General features: G+C 42.9%; 1 protein-coding gene across 9 annotated transcripts in view; it reads left to right on the forward strand.

Moving 5' to 3' along the window:
• LOC138758165 (ankyrin-2-like) overlaps nucleotides 1–23,543 on the forward strand; it is a 355,676-nt gene that overhangs the window by 326,383 nt on the left and 5,750 nt on the right. For 8 of the 9 annotated variants that reach the window (XM_069926699.1, XM_069926701.1, XM_069926700.1 and 5 more), the window contains 2 exons: nucleotides 6,014–6,193; nucleotides 23,110–23,201. In XM_069926699.1, the coding sequence (XP_069782800.1) occupies nucleotides 6,014–6,193; nucleotides 23,110–23,201 (272 nt within the window). The remainder of the gene's footprint in view (nucleotides 1–6,013; nucleotides 6,194–23,109; nucleotides 23,202–23,543) is intronic. The other variant, XM_069926704.1, reaches the window with a different exon arrangement.

A 23,543-nucleotide genomic window follows, 5' to 3' on the forward strand; every position in this document is an offset into this window, starting at 1 on the left:
ACAGAATCCGTTTCAAATATTTTTATTAATTTCAAATATAATCATACATATACCAAGCATTTATAGAACACATAATAGCAATAACAAATGACAAATTTGATAACTCATCAAGCTATAAAGCACATATAACCATAATTCAAAATTATAACTGAAAAAGAGAAAGAAAAACAATGTCCACATACAGCGTGATTCTAACCCTCTTTAACCCACGGTATATGACTAAAGAAAGTATATACTTTGTTCAGAGAATGAAATGGCAAATATAAAAATAATTACATCTCCAGTTGATGAAAGTGATTCAGGAATGGTCCCCACAACATTTGAAACTTTATATTTGAATTATTAATTGAACAACGTATCTTTTCTAAATTTAAACAGGACATGACGTCCCTGAGCCGTTGAACATGAGTGGGTGGGGTGACATCCCTCCATCTAAACAGTATTGCACATCTGGCCAGGAGAGATGCAAATGGCAGAGTACGACATTTAATTGGATTTAGAGGAATGTCAGAGGATTAGGTTCTAAATTTACATTTAAAATTAAGGATAGAGTTTGAAATATCTTCCTCCAATATGTTTCAAGGCTATATACAGAATCCTTAGTAATGTTTTTTGTACTAATGTTACTCACAAATCGTAATTCCCGTAATCACTGAATGTAATGACAGTCGTAGCGAGAAAAACTAGCAAAATTAAAATTACACCTTTAAATTACAATATCATACGCACAGCCTAAATGTATTTACAAATACTAATTTCCACAATATTGTAGCTAAAACACCAGAACGTTTGACAAAAGCAGCGGTTATAAAAACACCAGCAGCAACAAAAACAACAGTGCTTGCTTGTAGTTCGTGCAGACAAAACCACGGGATTTGAAGCGTCATTGTAATTGGGTAATAATGACGGCTCTGACCGGAGCGCATTAGAAGGTAAATCAGTGCAGAGTTTTAGCCTTGTAGGTATATTGATACATATAAGATGGGCTCTTGAAAAATGCTTTTATTGTCATATCTAACTACAGATATTTTTATAAAAATAATAAATTTCTGCTGAAACACTGCACAAAAAAGAAATTACAGACAGTCATTTTGTTGTCATCCCCTCTGATGGTACCCCTCTAGCGATGCCAGTCAGCCCAGATATCTGTTCTGGACATAATGACATTTAAGTCCTTATCCCTTCTTCCTGTCTGTTCATGTGCCTGTCTAAATACCTCTTATACATTGATATCATTACCTGTTTTCTCTTGGCAACACATGCCAAGCATCTACCACTTGCAATGTAAAAAAAAAATCTTGCTATGCAAAGCGCATTTAAACCTTTCCTTTCTCCAATAATGAAACATCTTAATCTTAAATGTATTGTTTTACACAATAAAGCATTCTACATAAAACTGATATATCTGAAGGTTGTTTGGACTTGAGAAAGCAGTTATTTTGCTATTGGAGTGTTTAGCTATGATCATTGCTACATCTAGATTTATTTTACTCCTATAGGAAACTTTTTCATCTCAAATACATTGTTTTACACTATTGATCAAATTTCTTCCATCAACTCACATTCCATTTTAAGCAACCCCTATACTATAGGTGCTCTGTGATTAGTAAGAGATTACTTAAGGTGGTATGTGAGTGGAAAGAAAAAGTTTGCAAACTCCTGTTTTAATCGTACCTCATTGACTCGTTATGTGCATGGTTTCATAACTCCAAAGGAAATGGGCCAATGACAATTTTTCCCAAGCAAAATATTTCAGTAACAATTGGGTCTAGAGGAGTGATTCTCAACCTTCCCTTCCCAATCACATCCCACCTTAAGCAATCCCTTACTAATCACAGAGCACCAATGGCATTGGGATTACTTAAAGTGGGATGTGAGTTTAGAGGCGCATTTTGAAAACCAGTGCTCTGGAGCATTCTCAATCATTTGGAAATGTTCATTTTGTGCTATTATGTAAACCTTTTAGTGAAACTGTGATATATCAAACAATCAAACAATTGTGTAGTTTGTTTAAAACCCCTATTTTGTTCTTTGCAGGGTCACATTCAATTCATTCTAATATTTGACAGTTCCATCCTGAGGAAAAACCCTATCTACCATATCAGTACATTTTATAATTTTCTATCAGATCACCCCTCATCGTCCAACACTCCAGAGAAAACAATCCACATCTATCTAACCTCTGTTTATAGCTAATCCTCTCTAATCCAGACTAATACTTGATAGGGAACAAGAAGTCTGCAGGTGTTGGAAAACTGGAACCATACACAAAATGCTAGTGGAATATAAGAAATAAAGGAAAAGAATGATTTGTATAAAACTAAATTGAAGTGGGAACAGGATTTAAACATACAAATTCAAGAAGAAATATGGATGAAACTGTGTAGAGATTGTGTAACTAATTCAATCAATGCTAGATATCAAATGGTTCAATATAATTTTTTACATCAAATGTATTACACACCCTATAAGTTGAATAAATTTAATCTAAATGGTTTAGATATAAAAAGGGGGTGGGTAATTCCTTGTATTCGGTATGGCTCTGTGAAAAGGTAAAAGATTTCTGGAAAGAATTATGTGTTATGTTAGAAAAGATATTAAAAGTGAAGGTTAAATTCGATCCAAGAATTTTTTTTGTAGGGTAATATATATGTTGAAGACATTAAGTTGGAACTAGATAAATATAAAAAGAGATTTTTGAGACTTGCAACAGCAATAACGAGAAAGTGTGTAGCAAACATGTGGAAATCGGAAAGTAATATAAAAATAGAAGAACGGTTTAATGAAATAAAATATTGTCTCCCATTAGAAAAAAAATTCTAATCCAAAGCCCCCCTGAAAATATGGTGCTTTCATCAAGAAATGTGTTATTGTATTGTTAATGTGGTTTAATTGTTACGACGAATGTGTTCTTTCTTTTCTTTTTTTCTATCTTTTCTTTGATCTGTAGGGATTAGGGATGGTGAGGATGAAAATTGAAAATTATTTGGTATCTATTATGTGATGATATTGCAAATTCATTTGAAAAGCATAAAAGATACTAATAAATAAAATTTTCCCAAAAAATCAACATGCATGGAAAGAAGTGGACATAGTATAAACAAAGAGTAAAAACACAAAATGCTGTAGAAGCTCAGCAGGTCAAAGTGTCCTTTACGTAGCAAAAGGGTCTTGCATACTATCCCACCCTGACCATCCACTGATTGGAGGAACAACAGCTATTTTTCATCTGGGCACTCTCCAGCCAGATGGCATTAACACTGACTTTACAGCTTATCATTAAACTTGCTCGCCTTTTCTTTACCCCTCTCCTTTCCTGTCTTTCCAGTTCTTCCATCCAACCAGCCACCCCCCCCACATTGCTGCTGTCCCCTCCCTCCTTTCTCCACCTATCATACCCTGCCTTTGCCGCCCCCCCCTTCCCATCACCTGTTCGCCGGCATTTTCTCACACTTTGATGAAGGGCTCCAGCCGGAAATGTGGGTTCTGCATCTTTCCCTTTGCGACATAAAGGAGACTGTTTGACCTGCTGAGTTTCTCCAGCGTTTTGTGTTTTTACTTTGACCACAGTGTCTGCAGAATTTTGTAATTTACTTTCGTATAAACAAAGAAATAATATTCCCGATTAAAGATTCTGGCCTAAAACATCCTCGGTTTCTTTTCATAAACGCTCCTCGTCCTGCTGATATCCGCCAGCACTTTGCGTACTGTAACATCATGGGGGACCTTTTTTGCATGCTCTCCAAAGCTTGCACATCCTTCCTGAAATGCAGTGGCCAGAACTGCACACAATAATTCAAGCATGGCCTCACCATGTCTTCCCAACTTCCACACTCAGTGGGATGACCGATGAGGTAAAGATACAATATGTCTTCTCAACCACTCTGCCCACTTGTGTTGCCCTTCCCGCGGAGCTCTGGACTTGCACCTTGAAATCCCCCCATCCATCAGTCCTGCCATCTACTGTATAGTTCCCTCAATCATTTGACCCCACAAAGTGCCACACCTCGCACTTGCCCGGATTAGACTCCGTCTTCCCATTTTTTGCCCATATTTACAACTGTGGTGTGCTTTGTCAACCATTCTCTCTATCCACAACTCCACCAATATTTGTGTCAGCTGCAAACTTACTAATCATCCCACCTACATTTTAATTCTGATCATTTATATATGTTGCGAACAGCAAAAGGTACAGCTATGATTTATGTGAAACACTACTGGTCACAGGCGTCCACTCAGAATAACACTCCACAACCATTGGCATCTGTCATAAATGGTCAAACCAACTTTTAATGTTTTACTTAAATCCATGCAGACAACATGCACTCTCCTACCTTTACCAATTACTTTAATCATCTCCTCAAAAAACTCATTCAGGTTTATAGGGCATGACCTCCCCTGCATAAACCCTTGCTTGCTATCCCTAATAAATCCAAAGATATATCAACTAGTCTCTGTGTAAAACAAATGATCCCTTAGGCCCCATATACCATAAAACTTAAACATGTGTCTCCTTGTTTTTGATGTCCAAAAATAGATCTTGACTTTTGAATTTCATGAAGATCTTCGTGTGCTCACAGGGAACACAATCCCTAAAGATTGGAGAGTAACCAATGTTGTTTCTTTGTTGAAGAATTGAAGTGGGAGTGAGCCTCACAACAGTCATAGGGAAATGATTAGAAAGGATACAGTGAAAGTGACGTTCAGAGTAAAATTCTTGTTCTGGAACCCCCTCAACCAGATCTCCTCAACCAGATTCTCCATCTCCTTTCTGCATTCTAACTCATCATTTCCAGTTTTTCAGCCATCAATGGCGGTGTCATCAGTGAATATGTGGATTGTGTTGGCCGTGTAGTCATGCGTGGTCACGGAGAAGAGTAGGGGAGTAGGCATACAGCCTTGGGTTTCCCATGCTGATGTGGAGATGATGTTGTTGATTTGCATCAGTTGAGGTCTTCCAATGAAGAAGTTGAGGATCTAATTACAGAGGGACAAACAGAGTCACAGATCCTTCAGTTTGGTCATACGATTTGCTGGTGTTGAATACTCAGCTGTAGTCAATGAACAACAGTCTGACATAGACGTTCCTGTTGGTGGATGATATGATGCAGCAAAGATGGGGTGGGGGAGTAGGTGAACTGAAGTGAGTCCAAATTGTTCCTGAGATAGGAGTTCATTCACATCATAACCAACCTCTCAAACCACTTCATTACGGAAGACATCAGTGCCTCCGGCTGGTCACCTTGCTCTTGGGCAGCGGAATTATGGATATCCTTTTGAAGCAGATAGTGACCTCTAACTGTTGAGTGAGAGGTTGAAAATGCCCACCAAATCTCCAGTCAGTTAGTTTGCACAATTTCTGAGGATCCAGTCAGGTACACCACCTGGGCGGAATGGATTTTGAAGATCCACCCTCCTCAAGGTTCGCAGAAGAGTGAGTCACTGAGGACTGTGGGGCGCACGAGGGTTCTTCACTGTTTTCACTTTTGAAGTGAGTTTAGAAGGCATTGAGCTTTTCTGAGAGAGATGTATCAGAATTAATGATATTGCCTTGTTTCACCTCTAGCATGCAAGCCTTGCCATAGATGATGACCGACCATTCTCTCTTATATCCTACAGAAGCCTAATAGCCTGAATATGCCTGAGCTTGTCTGATCTCGACACAAAGCAGGCTCAGGCCTGGTCAGTACTTGGAGAGGAGACCACCTAGGAAAACCAGGTGTTATAGGTATCTGAGAGGGATGCTGGACAAAGTGGAGACTCTCTGTCTGCCTTACGGTGGACAAAAATTAAAGAATTTCATGTATGTTACATTATAAATGTAGTATTATGTGACAATAATGGAACCTTTACCTTAACTCTGTGTTCCAGTAAAATCTGGCACTGGTTTTCTGCTTTATAAATCGTTGTTCCACACGTTTCCAGCATTTTGTTTTTCAATGATTAAATAGCGATTGGTATTTGATGCACAAAATCATTAATACCACAAAATCACTTTTGTGCGTGCACACAGATGATGTTTTCAGAACCACAAGTGGCCTCTCACTCTGAATTCCAAGCAGAGCATGTTGAAGGCCGGAAAGTCAGCAAGGTCATCAAGACGACAGTGGTCCACGGAGAACGAATGGAGAAACATCTTGGAGACACCAAGCTGGCCACCGACCTTCCAACAGCCAAAGATGATTTCAATATGGTAAGATATTTCCAAATGCTCAATGGAGCTTTTTATTGGAAGTAAAATCTTGAGGTCCACTGTCTACATTAGACATGCCGCCTTGTAATGAATGTACAAAGGAAGGGTGCTTGGCCAGTACAATTGATTACTGGTCAAAAAACCAAAAGCCAGAATAAATGATTCACCAAATATGGTTAATATTTTTAAAATGTAAAATTTTAACTATACAGCACCTCATAGAAGGTCCTTCTAGTCTACGAAACCCATGCCACCCAATTAAATAACCAACCCTGTATGCTTTCGGAGGGTGGGAGGAATCCAGAGCGTCCAGGGAAAATCCACACGTCGCAGGGTTACGCGCATTAAATAACTCGAAAGCTTGAGACCGATTCACTGATGGACATGGACCTTGTCCTGTGCCGTGACCCGAGCTTTCTGGGGAAGGGTCAAGGTGTTAGGAGCTTTATACAAGGTAAAGGAGGGAGGAGTCACAGAATGGGGCAGAACCAGGTTATCAGGAATACAGCAGTTCACCACACAGAACGTAAATCTCCTTACAGACAGCGTTGACAACTGTAATAGTGTTGTGCTAACAGCATGAATGATCATTGAGGGAAGGTAATGTTACAGTGGATGGTTGGAAATGGAAATACAATTGAGGTTACAATCAAATTAGCCATAATTAACTGGTGGAGCAAGCATTTTGTTCAAAGTGACCAACACACGTTCCTGATTAGTACATTCAAATAAGTTAATTTCAGATAGAAAATCTGATATCATTGGGATTAAACCTGATCTCACAGTGGGGTCTCAGTTTTATATCAAACTAATGGACAACATTTACTGGTGGTACCCAGCAAATGGGGAAAATATACTGCAATGAGAACTTAGATCCATGTGCATTAACCCATGAGCAATTGTGTTGAATATCTAATTGCACCATGTGTTACCTATGGTCCCAATCTGTAATCCTAACAAATCACATTCTCTTCCACTTCATTATTCCAGAGGTCCTTTGACCCACCCGACTTCCCCAGACCATTCAGCTACTGATGAATTCCTGATACACTGATGTTCTGATCTTTCCAAGGCTCTTCCAGTTACCTTACTCCCCACCACAAAAGATTCACCACCCTTCATGCCACTTTTTCCCATGCCCCCTCCCCCCACCTGCACCACCCCCACTCATTCTCTCCAATCCCTTGGCCACTTGTCTAATTATCACCCCAATCCATGAGGACAGTACACCACCCCCCCCACCCCACCTCTGACATCAATAAAGACCCCCTCTCCCAAACAAATTTTGCCAACATTTTAAAATCTGTACTCCTTGGTCCTTGACCATTTGTTAATATGAATTTTCTCTCCATTAAACAATCTAAACCAATCGTAATTTTGTGTATTTCTATTGTATCTCCTCCTGAAATGTTTTCCTCTGGTCTAACATTTTATTTGAAATCCCTCATGGCTGGAATCACTTAAGTGAACCTTTTCTGTCGGCTCACCAGACACTGAGTACAATAGTCAAGTTGTGGCTCATCCAATGTTCCTAATGCTTTAACAAAAACAATGTACCCTAATACCTTTGTACTCTATGGAAAGTTTAATAAAATCCAGCAGAATTCATTTCACTCAGCACTCAATAAGGACATGCCCCACCACTTCCAAGGATAAAATAAGCCCCCCTTTTCCTGTACATCCTTGAGAACTGTATCTTATATATTTTTTAAAATTTTAAATGTGCACATTCACCTCGATAACAGGCCATTTCGGCCCATGAGTCTGTGCTGCCCAATTTACACCCTATTAGCTTACATCCCTGAACATTTTTGAATGGTGGGAGGAAACCAGAGCCCCCGGGGAAAACCCACACATACACAGGGAGAGCGTACAAACGCCTCACAGACAGCGTGGGATTCGAACCCCTGTCTGGATCGCTGGCGCTGTAAAGGTGTGGCACTAACTGCTACACCACCCTTTAGTATTGATTGGCTCCACTAGTTCTTTCTGCAAATGTTATCATTTCACACTTCTCTTCACTTTTCCCCACTCCTTAGCGCTGTCTGCCTTCTTTCCGTAAACCCTCTTTCCTAGCCATATATTTGATTTCTCAAAGGGTGCTCTTTTCTTCATCACCATAAATATTATTGCCACCCCAGCCTACTTTATCCTCCCATCCCTTTATCTTCTGAAAACCTTCTCCCCTTGAATAGTCAATGCCCTGTCTGTTCATTTTGGGCCATGCTTCAAAAACTGCAACAATGACACCATCCCATTTGGTTATTTAACTTGATTGTCAGAGAGCAACACAGCCCAGAACAGACCATTCAGCTCATGAAGTTGTGCCAACCAATGTAAACTAATTCCAATACAATTTAACCCTTCCCTACCTTATAACCCTCCATGTGCCTATCCAAGGGTCTTTTAAATGTCCCCAGGGTACCAGTGTCCACCACCACCCCCAGCAATGCATTCCAGGCATACACCACTCCCTTGGTTACCTTTGATGTCTCACTTCAACATTCCTCTACTCATATTAAACTAATGTCCTGTAAAATTTTCTGCTGTCACCACAGGGAAAAAAGGTGCTGGCTGTCCACCCAATCTGCGTAAAAGCACAGGATAAATTAGGGTTTGTCCAATCTGTTCAGGAAAGTTCTCCAATTCAATATAAATCAATGGGGTGTATGCTTGGCATAGAGGTTAGAGCAAGGTTGGTACAGTGCCAGTGATCAGGATCGGAGTTCAAATCCCGTGCTGTCTGCAAGAAATTTGTACGCTCTCCTCATGTCTGACTGGGTTTTCTCCAAGGGCTCTGGTTTCCTGCCACCATTCAAAATGTTACCGGGGGTGAAGGTTATTGGGGTGTAAATTGGGTGGCATGGACTCATGGGCCAAAATGGCCTGTTACTGTGCTGTATGTCTAAATTAAAATTTAATTTAAATTTAAATATAGAGAGAGTGCAATACTGGATCTCATATTAGGGAACGACTCAGGACAGGTGATGAAAAAGTGTCTATGGGAACAGTTTGGGTCCAGTAACAATAATGCCATAAGTTTCAAAACAATTATGGATGAGGATAGGTTTGGTCTTCGGGTTGAGATTCTAATCTGAAGAAACGCCAATTTTTAGCAAATGAGAAAGGATCTTCTAAGAGTGGATTGGGACAGGTTGTTTCCAGGCAAAGATGTGCCAGATAAGTGAGAAGCTTTCAAAGGTGACATTTTGAGGGTGCATAGTTTGTATGGTTCTGCCAGAATTAATAGGCAGAATTTAACTGGTATCAGGAACCCAAGATTTGTTTTTTGAAGGATATCAGTTCAGAAGGATGTGGTTCAAAGAAGAGAGAGGTATATAGAGGTATTAGTAACAAGGAGCAAATGAGGTACTTGAGGAGTACTTTGCAGACAAGATGAAGCCAATTCCTGAGGGCTTCTACAGATCTATTAAGAGCAAAATTGGTCCTTTTGAAGATCAGAGTGATTGGCTATGTACGTAGCCAGATGAGATTGGGGAGATTTTAAATGGGTTTTTTTGCATCTCCAGTTACACAGGAGATTGATGCAGGTTTGAAAGAAGTGATAAAAACAACAGAGAGGTCATGCAACCTATACAGATTAAGGAGGAGGAGCTGCTCTCAGTCTTGAGGCAAATAAAGCTGCATAAATCACCAGGGCCCAAAAAAGTTTGCCCTCGGAACTTGATAGAATCGTGTAGACATTGTAAGGGCTCTGGCAGATACATTTAAAACATCCATAATGTTGTTTCATTGTGTAAGAAGGTTTTAAGTATAATCAAGGGAATTATAGGCTAGGGAGCCTGACATTAGTCATTGGTAAATTATCCAAAGGAATTTTATGGATCAGATATACAAGTATTTGGTTAGAAAGGAACTGATTAGGGATAGTCAACATGTCTTTTGCGTGGTGGTTTGTGTTTAATCAATCTGATAGAGCTTTTTGATGAGGTCACCAAGAAAATTGATGAAGGAAAGGCCATGGATTTAGTAAGGCCTTTACATAGAAAATAGGTGTAGGAGTAGGCCATTTGGCCCTTCAAACCTACACTGCCATTCATTTTGATCATGGCTGATCATCCACTCAGTACCCTGTTCCAGCTCTCTCTCCATACCCCCTGATCCCCCTAGTCACAAGTACTAAATCTAACTCTCTCTAAAATATAGTTATGGAACCGGCCTCAATCACTTCCTGTGGCAGAGAATTCCATAAATTCACAACCCTCTGAGTGAAAAAATTCTTCCTCATCTCAGTCCTAAAGGACTTCCCCTTTATCCCTGGTTCTAAACTTGCTCAACATTGGGAACAATCTTCTTGCATCTAGCCTGTCAAATCCCTTAAGCATTTTGAACGTTTCTATTAAATCTCTTCTTAATCATCTAAACTCCAGCGAGTACAAGCCCAGTCGTTCTACCCTTTCTTCATATGCAAGTCCCGCCATCCCTGGTATCAATCTGGTAAATCTTTTCTGCACTCTCTCCATGGCAATGACGTTCTTCCTCAGATAAGGAGACCAAAACTGAACACAATACTCCAGGTGAGGTCTCACCAAGGCCCTATACAACTGCATCAATACCTCTCTGCTCCTGTACTCGAATCCTCTTGATATGAATGCCAACATACCATTCGCCTTTTTTACTGCTCGCTGCACCTACATACCCACTTTTAATGACTGATGCACAGCGACACCCAGGTCTCTTTGCATCTCCCCTTTTCCTAATTGGATAGCATTAAGATAGTACTCAGCCCCCTATTATTTCCTCCAAAGTGGATAACCACACACTTATCCACATTATATTGCATCTGCCATGCATTTGCCCACTCTCCCAACCTGTCCAAGTCACCCTGCACACTCTTAACAGCCTCTACACAGCTTACAATACCACCCAGCTTCGTGTCGTCTGCAAACTTGGAAATGCTGTTTTCCATTTCCTCATCTAAATCATTAATATATATCGTAAATAACTGGGGTCCTAGCACTGAGCCTTGTAACTGACTGCCATTCCAAAAAGTACCTGTTTATTCCCACTCTTTGCTTCCTATCTGTCAACCAATTCTCTATCCACCTCAATACCATATCCCCTATACCGTGTGCCTTAAGTTTGTATAGTAATCTCCTGTATGGGACCTTATCAAAAGCCTTCTGAAAATCCAGGTGAACCACATCTACTGGTTCTCCCCTATCCACTCTACTAGTTACATCCTCAAAAAATTCAATAAGATTAGTCAGACACGATTTTCCCTTCATAAAACCATGCTGGGTCTGACCAATGAATTCACCACTTTCCAGATGTATCACAATCACACCTTTAATAACTGACTCTAACATTTTCCCCACTACCGATGTCAAGCTAACTGGTCTATAATTCCCTGATTTCTCTTTCCCTCCCTTTTTAAAAAGTGGAGTTACATTAGCCACCCTCCAGTCCTCAGAAACTACTCCAGAATCTAAAGAGTTTTGAAAAATTATCAACAATGCATCCATTATTTCATGGGTTACTTCCTTTAGCACTCTGGGATGCAGACCATCTGGCCCTGGGGACTTGTCTGCCTTTAATCCCCTCAATTTATCAACACAATCTCATAACTTACACTTATTTTCCCCAGTTCTTCCGTCACATTAGCCCCATGGTCCCCTATTATTTCCTGAAGATTATTCATATTTTCCCTAGTGAAGACCGAACTAAAGTAGTTATTTAATTGGTCTCCCATATCCTTGTTCCCCATGACCAATTCACCTGTTTCTGACTGCAAAGGACCCACATTTGTCTTTACTAGTCTCTTTCTCTTTACATATCTATAAAAACTTTTGCAGTCATTTTTTATGTTCCCTGCCAACTTTCTCTCATAATCTCTTTTGCCTTTCCTGATTAATCCCTTTGTCTTCCTCTGTCGAACTCGGAATTTCTCCCAATCCTCTGGTATTCTGTCTTTCCTGACTAGTCTATATGCTTCTTCTTTACACTTGATACTCTCCCTGATTTCCCTTGTTATCCAAGGATGTACTACCCTCCTTGAGTTATTCTTTTTCTAAACCGGGATGAACAAACCCTGTATTTCATCCAGGTGATCCTTAAATGCTTGCCATTGCCTTTCTACAGTTAATCCTTTAAGTAACATTTGCCAATCTAACTTAATCAATTTGTGTCTCATACCCTCAAAGTCAGCCATCTTTAAGTTCAGAACCTGAGTTACAAAATTAACCCTTTCACTTTCCATCTTAATGTAAAATTCCACCATATTGTGATCACTCTTGCCGAAAGGGCTTCGCACAACAAGATTGTTAACTAACCCTTCCTCATTACTCAAAACCAGGTTTAGAATGGCCTGTTCCCTCATTGGTTCTTCAACATACTGGGTTAGAAAATTATCCCGTAAACTTTCTAAGAAATCGTCCTCATAAGTACCCTTACCAATTTGATTCATCCAGTCTATATGGAGATTAAAGTCACCCATTATAACTACCTTGCCTTTGTTGCACGCATTTCCAATTTCCTGTTTAATGGCAACACCAACCTCTACTACTGTTAGGTGGTCTATATACAACTCCCACTAACGTCTTCTGCCCCCTTGCATTTTGCAGCTCTACCCACATTGATTCCACATCATTCAAGCTAACATCCTTCCTTTCTATTGCTTTTAACTCCTCTCTAACCAACAATGCTACCCTACCTCCTTTTCCTTTCTGTCTGTCCCTACTGAATATTGAAAATCCATGAACGTTAAGCTCGCAGCCTTGGTCCCCTTGAAGCCATGTCTCTGTGATCCCAACAACATCATAGTCATTTACAGTTATCTGCACATTCAAATCATCCACCTTATTACGGATACTCCTTGCATTAAGACATAAGGCCTTCAAGCTTGTTTTTACCAGAGCCTTAACCCTATCATCGTTATGCTGCAAAGTGGCCCTTTTACATTTTTGCCCTGAGGTTACCTGCCTGCCTCTTTTGCTTTTCACCCTCCAATCTCCGACTTCTTCCCTCATGCTAAACCCCTCCTTCTCTCTACTCCTGATCCCATCCCCCTGCCACATTAGTTTAAACCTTCCCCAACAGCACTACCAAACACTCTCCCGAGGGCATGGATCTCAGCCCTGGCCAGATGGAGACCGTCCTGTTTGAACTGATCACATCTGCCCCAGAACCAATTCCAATGCCCCAAGAATCTGAACCCTTCCCTCCTACACCACTGTTCAAGCCACATATTTATTTTATCTATCCTGCAATTACTACTCTGACTAGCTTGTGGCACTGGCATTAATCCAGAGATTATTACCCTAGAGGTCCTACTCCTTAACTTCCTTCCAAGCTCCCTGAATTCTGCTTGTAGGACCTCATCCCGCTTTTTTCCTATTTCGTTGGTACCAACATGGACCACAACATTTGGCTGTTCACCCTCCCCATCCAGAATGCCCTGCAGCCGCTCTGTGATATCCCTGACCCTTGCACCCGGGAGGCAACACACCAACCGGGAGTCCCGTTTACTGCCACAGAAGCTCCTGTCTATTCCCCTTACAATTGAATCCCCTATGACAATTGTCCTTCCACTCTTTTTCCGGCCCCCTTGCACAGCTGTGCCACTCACAGTACCCTGACCCTGGCTACTGCTGCCTTCTCCTGATGGGCCATCTCCCCCAACAACATCCAAAGCGGAATATCTGTTTTTTAGGGACATGACCGCAGGAGACTCCTGCACTACCTTCCTGTTCTTACTCTTACCTTTGGTCACCCAGTCCCTATCTCCCTCAACTCTATGAAGTTGTGGTGTGACCAACTCGCTAAAGGTGCTATCCACCAAATCCTCAGCATCCAAGATGGTCCAGAGCAAGTCCATGCGCAGCTCCAATGCCGTCATGCGGTCAATCAGGAGCTGCAGCTTAACACACTTCCTGCACACGTAGTTCCCAGGGACACTGTCAGTCACCCTGAGTTCCCACATAGAACAAGAGGAGCATGGCACAGGACTGAGCTCACCTGCCATGTCTAAAATGACCGCGTATGATTAAGTTAAATGAAAAAAGAAAAAAAGAGACTTACCCCTTTACCTGTGCCTCAGCCTCTCTGTGCCTAAGCCGTTCCCTCACCTTTCACTCCTTTTATTTTATTGCCCCTCAGGCAATTTACTTACTGCTCTAGCAGTCTCTCCTCACCCTTCCTCCAGTAGTCGCCTTGGGAAACACCGACTCTGTTGCCCTCCGAGCAGCAGCAGCCCGATCCAACTAGGCCCACGAAGCTAAATCAAGAATTTAAATACTTACTGCTCGAGCAGTCTCTCCTCGCCCCTCCTCCAATGGTCGCCTTGGGAAACACCGACTCTGTTGCCCTCCGAGCAGCAGCAGCCCGATCCAACTAGGTCCGCGAAGGTCCTGCATAGGAAGTTGCTCAAGAAGCTTCAGTTGCCCAGGATTCAGGATTCAGGATTAGACATTGGCTCTATGGGAAAAGCCAGGTATTGGTACTAGATAATTGTATATTTAACTGGAGACCTGTGACTAGTGGTCTGCCTCAGGGTTCAGTGCTGTGTTCATTTTTGTTTGTAGTCTATATCAACAATTTGGATGATAATATGGTAAATGGACAACAAGAAAGATTTTCAAAACTTGCAGCAGGATCTGGACCAGCTGGAAAAATGGGCTGCAAAATGGCAGATGGAATTTAATGTGGGCAAGTATGAGGTGTTGCCCTCCGGGAGGACAAACCAAGGCAGGACATACCCAGTAAACAGAAGAGCACTGAGGAGTGCAGTGGAACTAGGAATATAAATCTCTCTTTGGCTTGGCTTCGCGGACGAAGATTTATGGAGGGGGTAAAAAGTCCACGTCAGCTGCAGGCTCGTTTGTGGCTGACCAGTCCGATGCGGGACAGGCAGACACGATTGCAGCGGTTGCAAGGGAAAATTGGTTGGTTGGGGTAGGGTGTTGGGTTTTTCCTCCTTTGCCTTTTGTCAGTGAGGTGGGCTCTGCGGTCTTCTTCAAAGGAGGCTGCTGCCCGCCAAACTGTGAGGCGCCAAGATGCACGGTTTGAGGCGTTATCAGCCCACTGGCGGTGGTCAATGTGGCAGGCACCAAGAGATTTCTTTAGGCAGTCCTTGTACCTTTTCTTTGGTGCACCTCTGTCACGGTGGCCAGTGGAGAGCTCGCCATATAATACGATCTTGGGAAGGCGATGGTCCTCCATTCTGGAGACGTGACCCATCCAGCGCAGCTGGATCTTCAGCAGCGTGGACTCGATGCTGTCGACCTCTGCCATCTCGAGTACCTCGACGTTAGGGGTGTGAGCGCTCCAATGGATGTTGAGGATGGAGCGGAGACAACGCTGGTGGAAGCGTTCTAGGAGCCGTAGGTGGTGCCGGTAGAGGACCCATGATTCGGAGCCGAACAGGAGTGTGGGTATGACAACGGCTCTGTATACGCTTATCTTTGTGAGGTTTTTCAGTTGGTTGTTTTTCCAGACTCTTTTGTGTAGTCTTCCAAAGGCGCTATTTGCCTTGGCGAGTCTGTTGTCTATCTCATTGTCGATCCTTGCATCTGATGAAATGGTGCAGCCGAGATAGGTAAACTGGTTGACCGTTTTGAGTTTTGTGTGCCTGATGGAGATGTGGGGGGGCTGGTAGTCATGGTGGGGAGCTGGCTGATGGAGGACCTCAGTTTTCTTCAGGCTGACTTCCAGGCCAAACATTTTGGCAGTTTCCGCAAAGCAGGACGTCAAGCGCTGAAGAGCTGGCTCTGAATGGGCAACTAAAGCGGCATCATCTGCAAAGAGTAGTTCACGGACAAGTTTCTCTTGTGTCTTGGTGTGAGCTTGCAGGCGTCTCAGATTGAAGAGACTGCCATCCGTGCGGTACCGGATGTAAACAGCGTCTTCATTGTTGGGGTCTTTCATGGCTTGGTTCAGCATCATGCTGAAGAAGATTGAAAAGAGGGTTGGTGCGAGAACACAGCCTTGCTTCACGCCATTGTTAATGGAGAAGGGTTCAGAGAGCTCATTGCTGTATCTGACCCGACCTTGTTGGTTTTCGTGCAGTTGGATAATCATGTTGAGGAACTTTGGGGGACATCCGATGCGCTCTAGTATTTGCCAAAGCCCTTTCCTGCTCACGGTGTCGAAGGCTTTGGTGAGGTCAACAAAGGTGATGTAGAGTCCTTTGTTTTGTTCTCTGCACTTTTCTTGGAGCTGTCTGAGGGCAAAGACCATGTCAGTGGTTCCTCTGTTTGCGCGAAAGCCGCACTGTGATTCTGGGAGAATATTCTCGGCGACACTAGGTATTATTCTATTTAGTAGAATCCTAGCGAAGATTTTGCCTGCAATGGAGAGCAACGTGATTCCCCTGTAGTTTGAGCAGTCTGATTTCTCGCCTTTGTTTTTGTACAGGGTGATGATGGTGGCATCACGAAGATCCTGAGGCAGTTTACCTTGGTCCCAACAAAGCTTGAAAAACTCATGCAGTTTGGCATGCAGAGTTTTGCCGCCAGCCTTCCAGACTTCTGGGGGGATTCCATCCATACCTGCTGCTTTGCCACTTTTCAGTTGTTCGATTGCCTTATATGTCTCATCCAGGGTGGGAACCTCATCCAGCTCTAGCCTTAGGGGCTGTTGAGGGAGCTGGAGCAGGGCGGAATCTTGGACTGAGCGGTTGGTACTGAAAAGAGATTGGAAGTGTTCTGACCATCGGTTGAGGATGGAGATCTTGTCGCTGAGGAGGACTTTGCCGTCTGAGCTGCGCAGCGGGCTTTGGACTTGGGGTGAGGGGCCGTACACAGCCTTTAGAGCCTCGTAGAAACCCCTGAAGTCGCCAATGTCCGCGCTGAGCTGTGTTCGTTTGGCGAGGCTAGTCCACCACTCATTTTGGATCTCCCGGAGTTTGCGCTGAAGATGGCTGCATGCGCGACGGAAGGCTTGTTTCTTCTCTGGACAGGACGGCTTTGTAAGGTGAGCCTGGTGGGCAGCTCGCTTCTTTGCCAGCAGCTCCTGGATTTCCTGGCTGTTTTCGTCAAACCAGTCCTTGTTTTTCCTGGAGGAGAAGCCCAGTACCTCTTCAGTGGATTGCAGTATGGTAGTCTTCAACTGATCCCAGAGGGTTTCAGGGGACGGGTCCGTGAGGCGGGTTGCAACGTCGAGCTTTGCTTTGAGGTTTGCCTGGAAGTTTCCTCTTGCTTCGTCTGACTGCAGTTTTCCAACATTGAACCTCTTTCTGGGGGCTTTATTGTTCCTGGGCTTTGGCTTGAAGTGAAGGTTGAGCTTGCAGCGAACCAGCCGGTGGTCAGTGTGGCATTCCGCGCTAGGCATGACCCTGGTGTGGAGCACATCTTGTTTGTCACTTTCTCGCACCAGGATGTAGTCCAGGAGGTGCCAGTGTTTGGATCGGGGATGCATCCAGGTGGTCTTAAGGCTGTCCCTCTGCTGAAAAAGGGTGTTTGTAATGACAAGCCGCTGTTCTGCGCAGAGCTCCAACAGGAGGCGCCCATTGTCGTTGCACTTGCCGACGCCATGCTTGCCCAGGATTCCTGGCCAGGTTTCTGAGTCTTTGCCGACACGAGCGTTGAAGTCGCCCAGGATGACAACCTTGTCGGCTGTAGGGGTACGTTGGATGAGGTTGCGCAGGTCGGTGTAGAACTTGTTCTTTTCTGCTGGTTCCGCCTGGAGGGTTGGAGCATAGACACTGATGAGGGTGATGTGACACTTGTTTTGAAGTGGGAGTCGCATGGACATGATTCGGTCCGAGAGGCCTGTCGGAAGGTTTTCGAGTTTGGAGGCAATGAAGCTCTTGACCATGAAGCCTACACCAGATAGGCGTCGTTCATCCGAAGGCTTGCCAGACCAGTAGAGTGTGTAGCCCGCGCCGCGTTCTTGGAGGCTGCCTACATCTGCCAGGCGGACTTCACTGAGAGCGGCTATGTCGATGTCAAGTCTGAGGAGTTCATGTGCAATGAGGGCAGACCGACGTTCAGGTCGGTGACTGTCAGTCTTGTCTAGCATGGTTCTGATGTTCCAGCATGCTAGCTTGAGTTTGTGAGCATCTTTTGAGGGGGAGGACGTGGAGGGGGAGGACGTTGAGGGGGAGGACGTTGAGGGGGAGGACGTTGAGGGGGAGGACGTGGACCTGTCCTCGGGCCTGCGCAAAGGAGCTTTTAGGTGGAGTGCAGTGCGCGCAGTACTGGCCCCACCCTTTACACCCATGGTTCGTGTGCCGTGGCCAAGCAAGCTGGGACGTGGCAGCGAGGTCCTTGGGTCGTAGGTTTTATATCGGAGTGGCCTTCTCCTATGCAGGTTTCTTACCCGGGCTGGAGGGGTCTGCCTCCCCTCCTAGGTCGGTCCATACTGCCCGGACCGGGGCCGAGGCCGCCGCAGTTCACCCTGTGCCTGGACTGGGGCCACCGCCTCCCACTCCCTGCCCGGACCGGGGCCTCCGCCTGCCTCACTCGACCGAGGCCGGTGCCGCCGTCTCCCCCTTGCTTCTGCCCGTATCGGGGCCGCCGCCGTCTACCCTTCGCCCGGACCGGGGCCGGGGCCGCTGCTGCTCTCCCTGTGCCTGGACTGGGGCCGCCGCCTCCCACTCCCTGTCCGGACCGGGGCCTCCGCCTGCCTCACTCGAATATAAATACATACAGTATAATTATCCAAAATCAGATTCCCCAAAATTCTCATATATCTAAAATTTTTAAAAGAATATCCGAAACAAATCAGAAATTCTCATTTATCTGTAATTTTTTAAAAGAATTTTGAATAAATGAGGATATCCAAAACAAATCAGAAATCCTCATTTATCTGAATTTATTTTGGAGTCGAATTGACTGAGGATCTCGGGCTGCCAGGTGTACCACAGACCTCGGGCTCCCAGCAGGAGCAGGGCCTCGGTGAGGAGGTTTCGGTGATCGGTGGCAGCCAGCATTTTTTGGTGAGAATTAAACATTATTTTAATGCTTATAAAGCCTTCCCTTGTTGTTTGTTGTTATTTAAATATTGTAACAAATGACTTAATGTGCTACTGGGCTGTTTTTAAAAAAACGACCAGTTATCTGAAAAAAAGCTTATCTGACATTGGCTCGGTCCTGATCATTTCAGATAATCGGAGTTGTACTGTAATACCCTGAAAGTGGCATCACAGATAGATAGGGTCGTAAAGAAAGTTTTTGGCATGTTGGCCTCTGTTACTCTAAGAATTGAGTACAGGTGTCGGGACATCATGGTGAGGTTGTATAAAACATTGGTGAGGTCAAATTTGGAAGATTGTGTGCAATTTTGCTCACCAAACTACAGGAAAGATTTCAAAAAGAATGAAAGAGTACAGAGAAGATTTATTAGGATGTTGCTGGGATTTGAGGAAATAAATTTATGTTTTGTTTAAATTTTATTTACACGGTAGAAGCCTAAACAGATTGAAACTTTATTCACTGTAGCGTGGAAGTATGAGAGGAGATTTGACAGAGGTATTTAAAATTATGAGGGTAAAGATGCTTTTTCCACTGAGTTTAGCTGAGAGATGAACTGGAGGATGTGGGTTCAGGAGAAAGAGGAAATGTTTAAAGAGAACGTTAAAGGAACCCCTCACTCAATTTTGTCATTTAAGAAAAAAATTGGATGGGTACCTGGATGGGAGGGGTATGGAGGGCTATAAACTGGGTGCAGGTTAATGGGACTAGACAGAATAATAGTTTGGCACAGAGTAGATGGGTCAAAGGGCCTAATTCTGTGCTGTTGTGTTTTATGCCTGTCACAATCCTATATACATCCATTATGTCATCTCTCATCCTTCGTCACTCTGTCAACCTTACTTCCTAAGATTTGTTCTCCAATCCATGCCACATCCTGATAAATCCACATCTTTCCTGGAATATCATAAGCAGAACTGAATGCAGTACTACAAGTGTGTTCTAACCAGAGTTTTATAGATCTGCAACTTTACCCACAGCTCTTGAACTCCATCCCCTGACTAATGAAGGCCAGCACATCAGAAGCCCATCAATGTGCATGGTTACTTTGAGGGATCAATAAACCTGGACCTCAAAATCCATCTGTTCCTCCACTCTGTACACTCCAGCTACATTTTATCTTCCAAAGTGCATCACTTCACACTTGCCCAGTTTGAACTCCATCTGTCACTATTTTACGCAATTCTGCATCCTATCCAGATCCTGTTGCCACTTATGACAACCCTATAGACTATCCACAACACCTCTAAGCTTTGTATCCCCAAGCTTACTGAGCCAGTCCTCCCCTCCTTCATCCAAGTCATGTATAAAAATCACAAAGAGCAGATCCCAGTGAAACGCCACTAGCCATCGACCTTCAGACAGAATACATTCCATCTGCTATTACCCTCAGCTTCCTGCATCAAACCATTTCTGAATCCAAGCAGCCAAGATTCTTTGGATCCCATGCCTCATGACTTTCTGAATAAGCCTAAAATGGTGGACCTGCCAAATGATTTACTAAAAGCTTGCTTTTGTCACCTCCGAAAAACTCAGTTAGGCTCATGAGGCATGATCTGGCCCTCACAAACCCATGATGACTGTTCAGAAGACTATGCTTTTCTAAAAGGAAGTAAATCTCGTTCTTAAGAAACCTCGCTAATAGTTTGCCCACCACTGATACAAGACTCACTGTCAATAATTCCCAGGATTCTCCCTATTACCTTTCTTAAGCAAGGGGACTACATTTACTATTCTTCAATCCTTTGGTACCTCACCTGTGGCCAGGGAGGAGAAAAAAATCATTATCAATGCCCTAGCAATCTCTTCCCTTGCTCCCTGTGGGTATATTGCATCCGGTCCTGGTGAATTATCTATCCCAAAATTTGAAAGAAGATCCAGCACTTCCTCTTCTTGGACTTTGAAAGGCCTCCAGCTCATGAACCTGTTCTACAATGACCTTACATTATTAAGGTTCCTCTCCCTACTAAGCACTGAAGCAAAGGATTTATTTCCCATGCCTCAGATGCAAAACCCTAATTCGTCAGATCCTGTAAAAGAACATTTCTGGAGCTAACAGATCCTGGATTGTATTTTGTTTTCCTCTTTTACACATTTAAGATCCTGTTGTGTAGTGTGTGCAGTTATAGCAAACCAGTTAGAACCATTGATGCAGTGCAGCTTCCAGGATCTTCTGTTATACACAAGACCCCACCTGCAATGTTCTTCTTTTAAAAGTGCAACTGAATTCCCCAAGAAGTATTCTTTAATCAAATTGACATATCAACAAACTGCCTCTTGCTCTGCACAGGCAGTGACTGGAGGAAGACAGGAGATTGAAGACCCTGAGAAAGATTTGAGTGGTGTCAGAGAAGCAGGACATGTGTGTGCATGACATATGGTTGTGCATGAGATCAGCTTTATTCGCTTGGCCTGAACATGAATATGTGGTTGCTCTGTTGCTATAGTGTTCTCTGACAAACTAGAAACAGGAAATATCAATGCTCCTTGACTCGTATTGAGATGAGATAGAAGGTGTTGTCATGTTCATAAGTGCATTGTACAGCTGCATTTTAATTCTGACTTGCCACACAGATGCATAAGATACACCATTACAATAATATGAATGATCACAATATGCCAAGACAGAAATATGAAAGCATAAATAAATAAATAAATCAGATGTTGATATTAGCCTCCTTCAGAATAAAGCAATGGAATATAATAAAGCCTCTGGTGTCCAAAATTCAAGCAATCGGCAAACAAAATGGAAAATACATTTTAAAAATTAAAATAAATAAGAATAAAATAAAAGGTTTAAAATTGTGAATGTAAATGTTCTCTGAAGCAGCACATAAACATTTGGTGATGATGGGAGCAAATATTCGGCCAGCGGAGGGCCTTCATCGTGCTTTACTCGTAGCAGCTGTTTGAATAAAGTTGCGTGAAACAGCGATGGCATCGCTCAGGTTGAAGAGCTGGTTGATGCCACTCGCTGTTGGGGTGACTCTCATAAAGTGTCTCCTTATCCCTGCTTAGTAAGAGTCACCCCGGTCAGAGGCTCTATCTGTAAACTTGGGGGCGGCGGAGTTAATTATCTATATTGTTATGGTTCGTCTTTCGAGCGGCTCTGTGGAGGGGAAGGAACCTGCAGATGCAGCAATGGTTAAATATTTTCAAAGAATGTGACTGAAAATAAAGTAAAATACTTTTAGTTTTCTATATTCATGCAAGTGAAGTTTAAATACTGTAGAGTATTTTTGTCTTTTAAACTGTTTATTCTTAATGCAGTGTGTTAGTCAGGCATTGTAAGAGTAAGTCTCAAGAAACTTGAAAATACATTTATCCAGCATCTACTAATCCCCATTGGGGTTTTACTGTTAAATTTCTTTCTGAGGTAACCCTAATCAGAATATAAATAACGATTAAGTAAACAAGCAATCAGGACCGTGGTTCGAATCCTGTGCTGTCCGTAAGAAGTTTGTACGTTGTCCCCGTGTCTGCGTGGGCTTTCCCCAGGGTCTCTGGTTTCAAAATGTACTGGGGATTGTAGGTCAATTGGGTTTAATGAGACGGCACAGGCTCAAGGACCAGGAGGGCTTGTTACTGTGCTGTATGTCTGAATTTAAAAAAGAAACAATGACAAAGAGCCAAGAAAACACTCCAGGACATCATCTGGGTTCTTTGATGACACTATCAGTTTTAATTGAGATAAGACTAATGCTAAATTTGGAGCCAAAAAATAATGAGCTGCTGGAGGAACTGAGCAAGTTGAACAGCATCAGTAAAGGCAAATGAATGGTCACCATTTCTGGTCAAGACTCTGCATTAGGAATCCACTGCTGGTTGATTTGCTGAGTATCCCCCAGGAGTTTATTGACTGAGTATTTTTTTTAAAAATCTGAATATTGTACTATTTTTTTTTGGTTTATTCAATTTGGAGCAGCATTAGTGATAGATACTTTTACGTATATGCTGTATCTGTGCTATTTTCATTTTGCCCAGGCTCTTAGTTTCGCAGGGAACCAAGGAAAGGTTCACGTTCTAAATGTAGTTCAGAGAGAGATTGTTAAAGAGGATGGATCTGTTATTAAAAGGTTTGCTTTACCTTTTGTTTCTCAGCAATAGTATTACTAACCAGTTTATAGTCAGATTTAGTTTGTGCCGTCACTTAACACAATATAGTTAATTCCTGTGACATTAAAATAGTTGAACGTTGTCGATGTGTTTTGCCAAGTTATTTTGTTGATTGGAATTAATATTAGCAACAAAATTGTTATGGACAAATAATAATACCTGCATTAAATAGTGTGCACTAAAAACATTGTGATAACAGTACATGCAATGTGTATCGTTATGTGTGAACTCTTAAATCTCAGTTGTTTTTAATGAACTTAAACTTCAGACATAAAAGACTGCATATGCTGGAATCTGGAGCA

Source organism: Narcine bancroftii, chromosome 3 (assembly GCF_036971445.1).
Source record: "Narcine bancroftii isolate sNarBan1 chromosome 3, sNarBan1.hap1, whole genome shotgun sequence".
In the NCBI taxonomy this organism is placed as follows: domain Eukaryota; kingdom Metazoa; phylum Chordata; class Chondrichthyes; order Torpediniformes; family Narcinidae; genus Narcine; species Narcine bancroftii.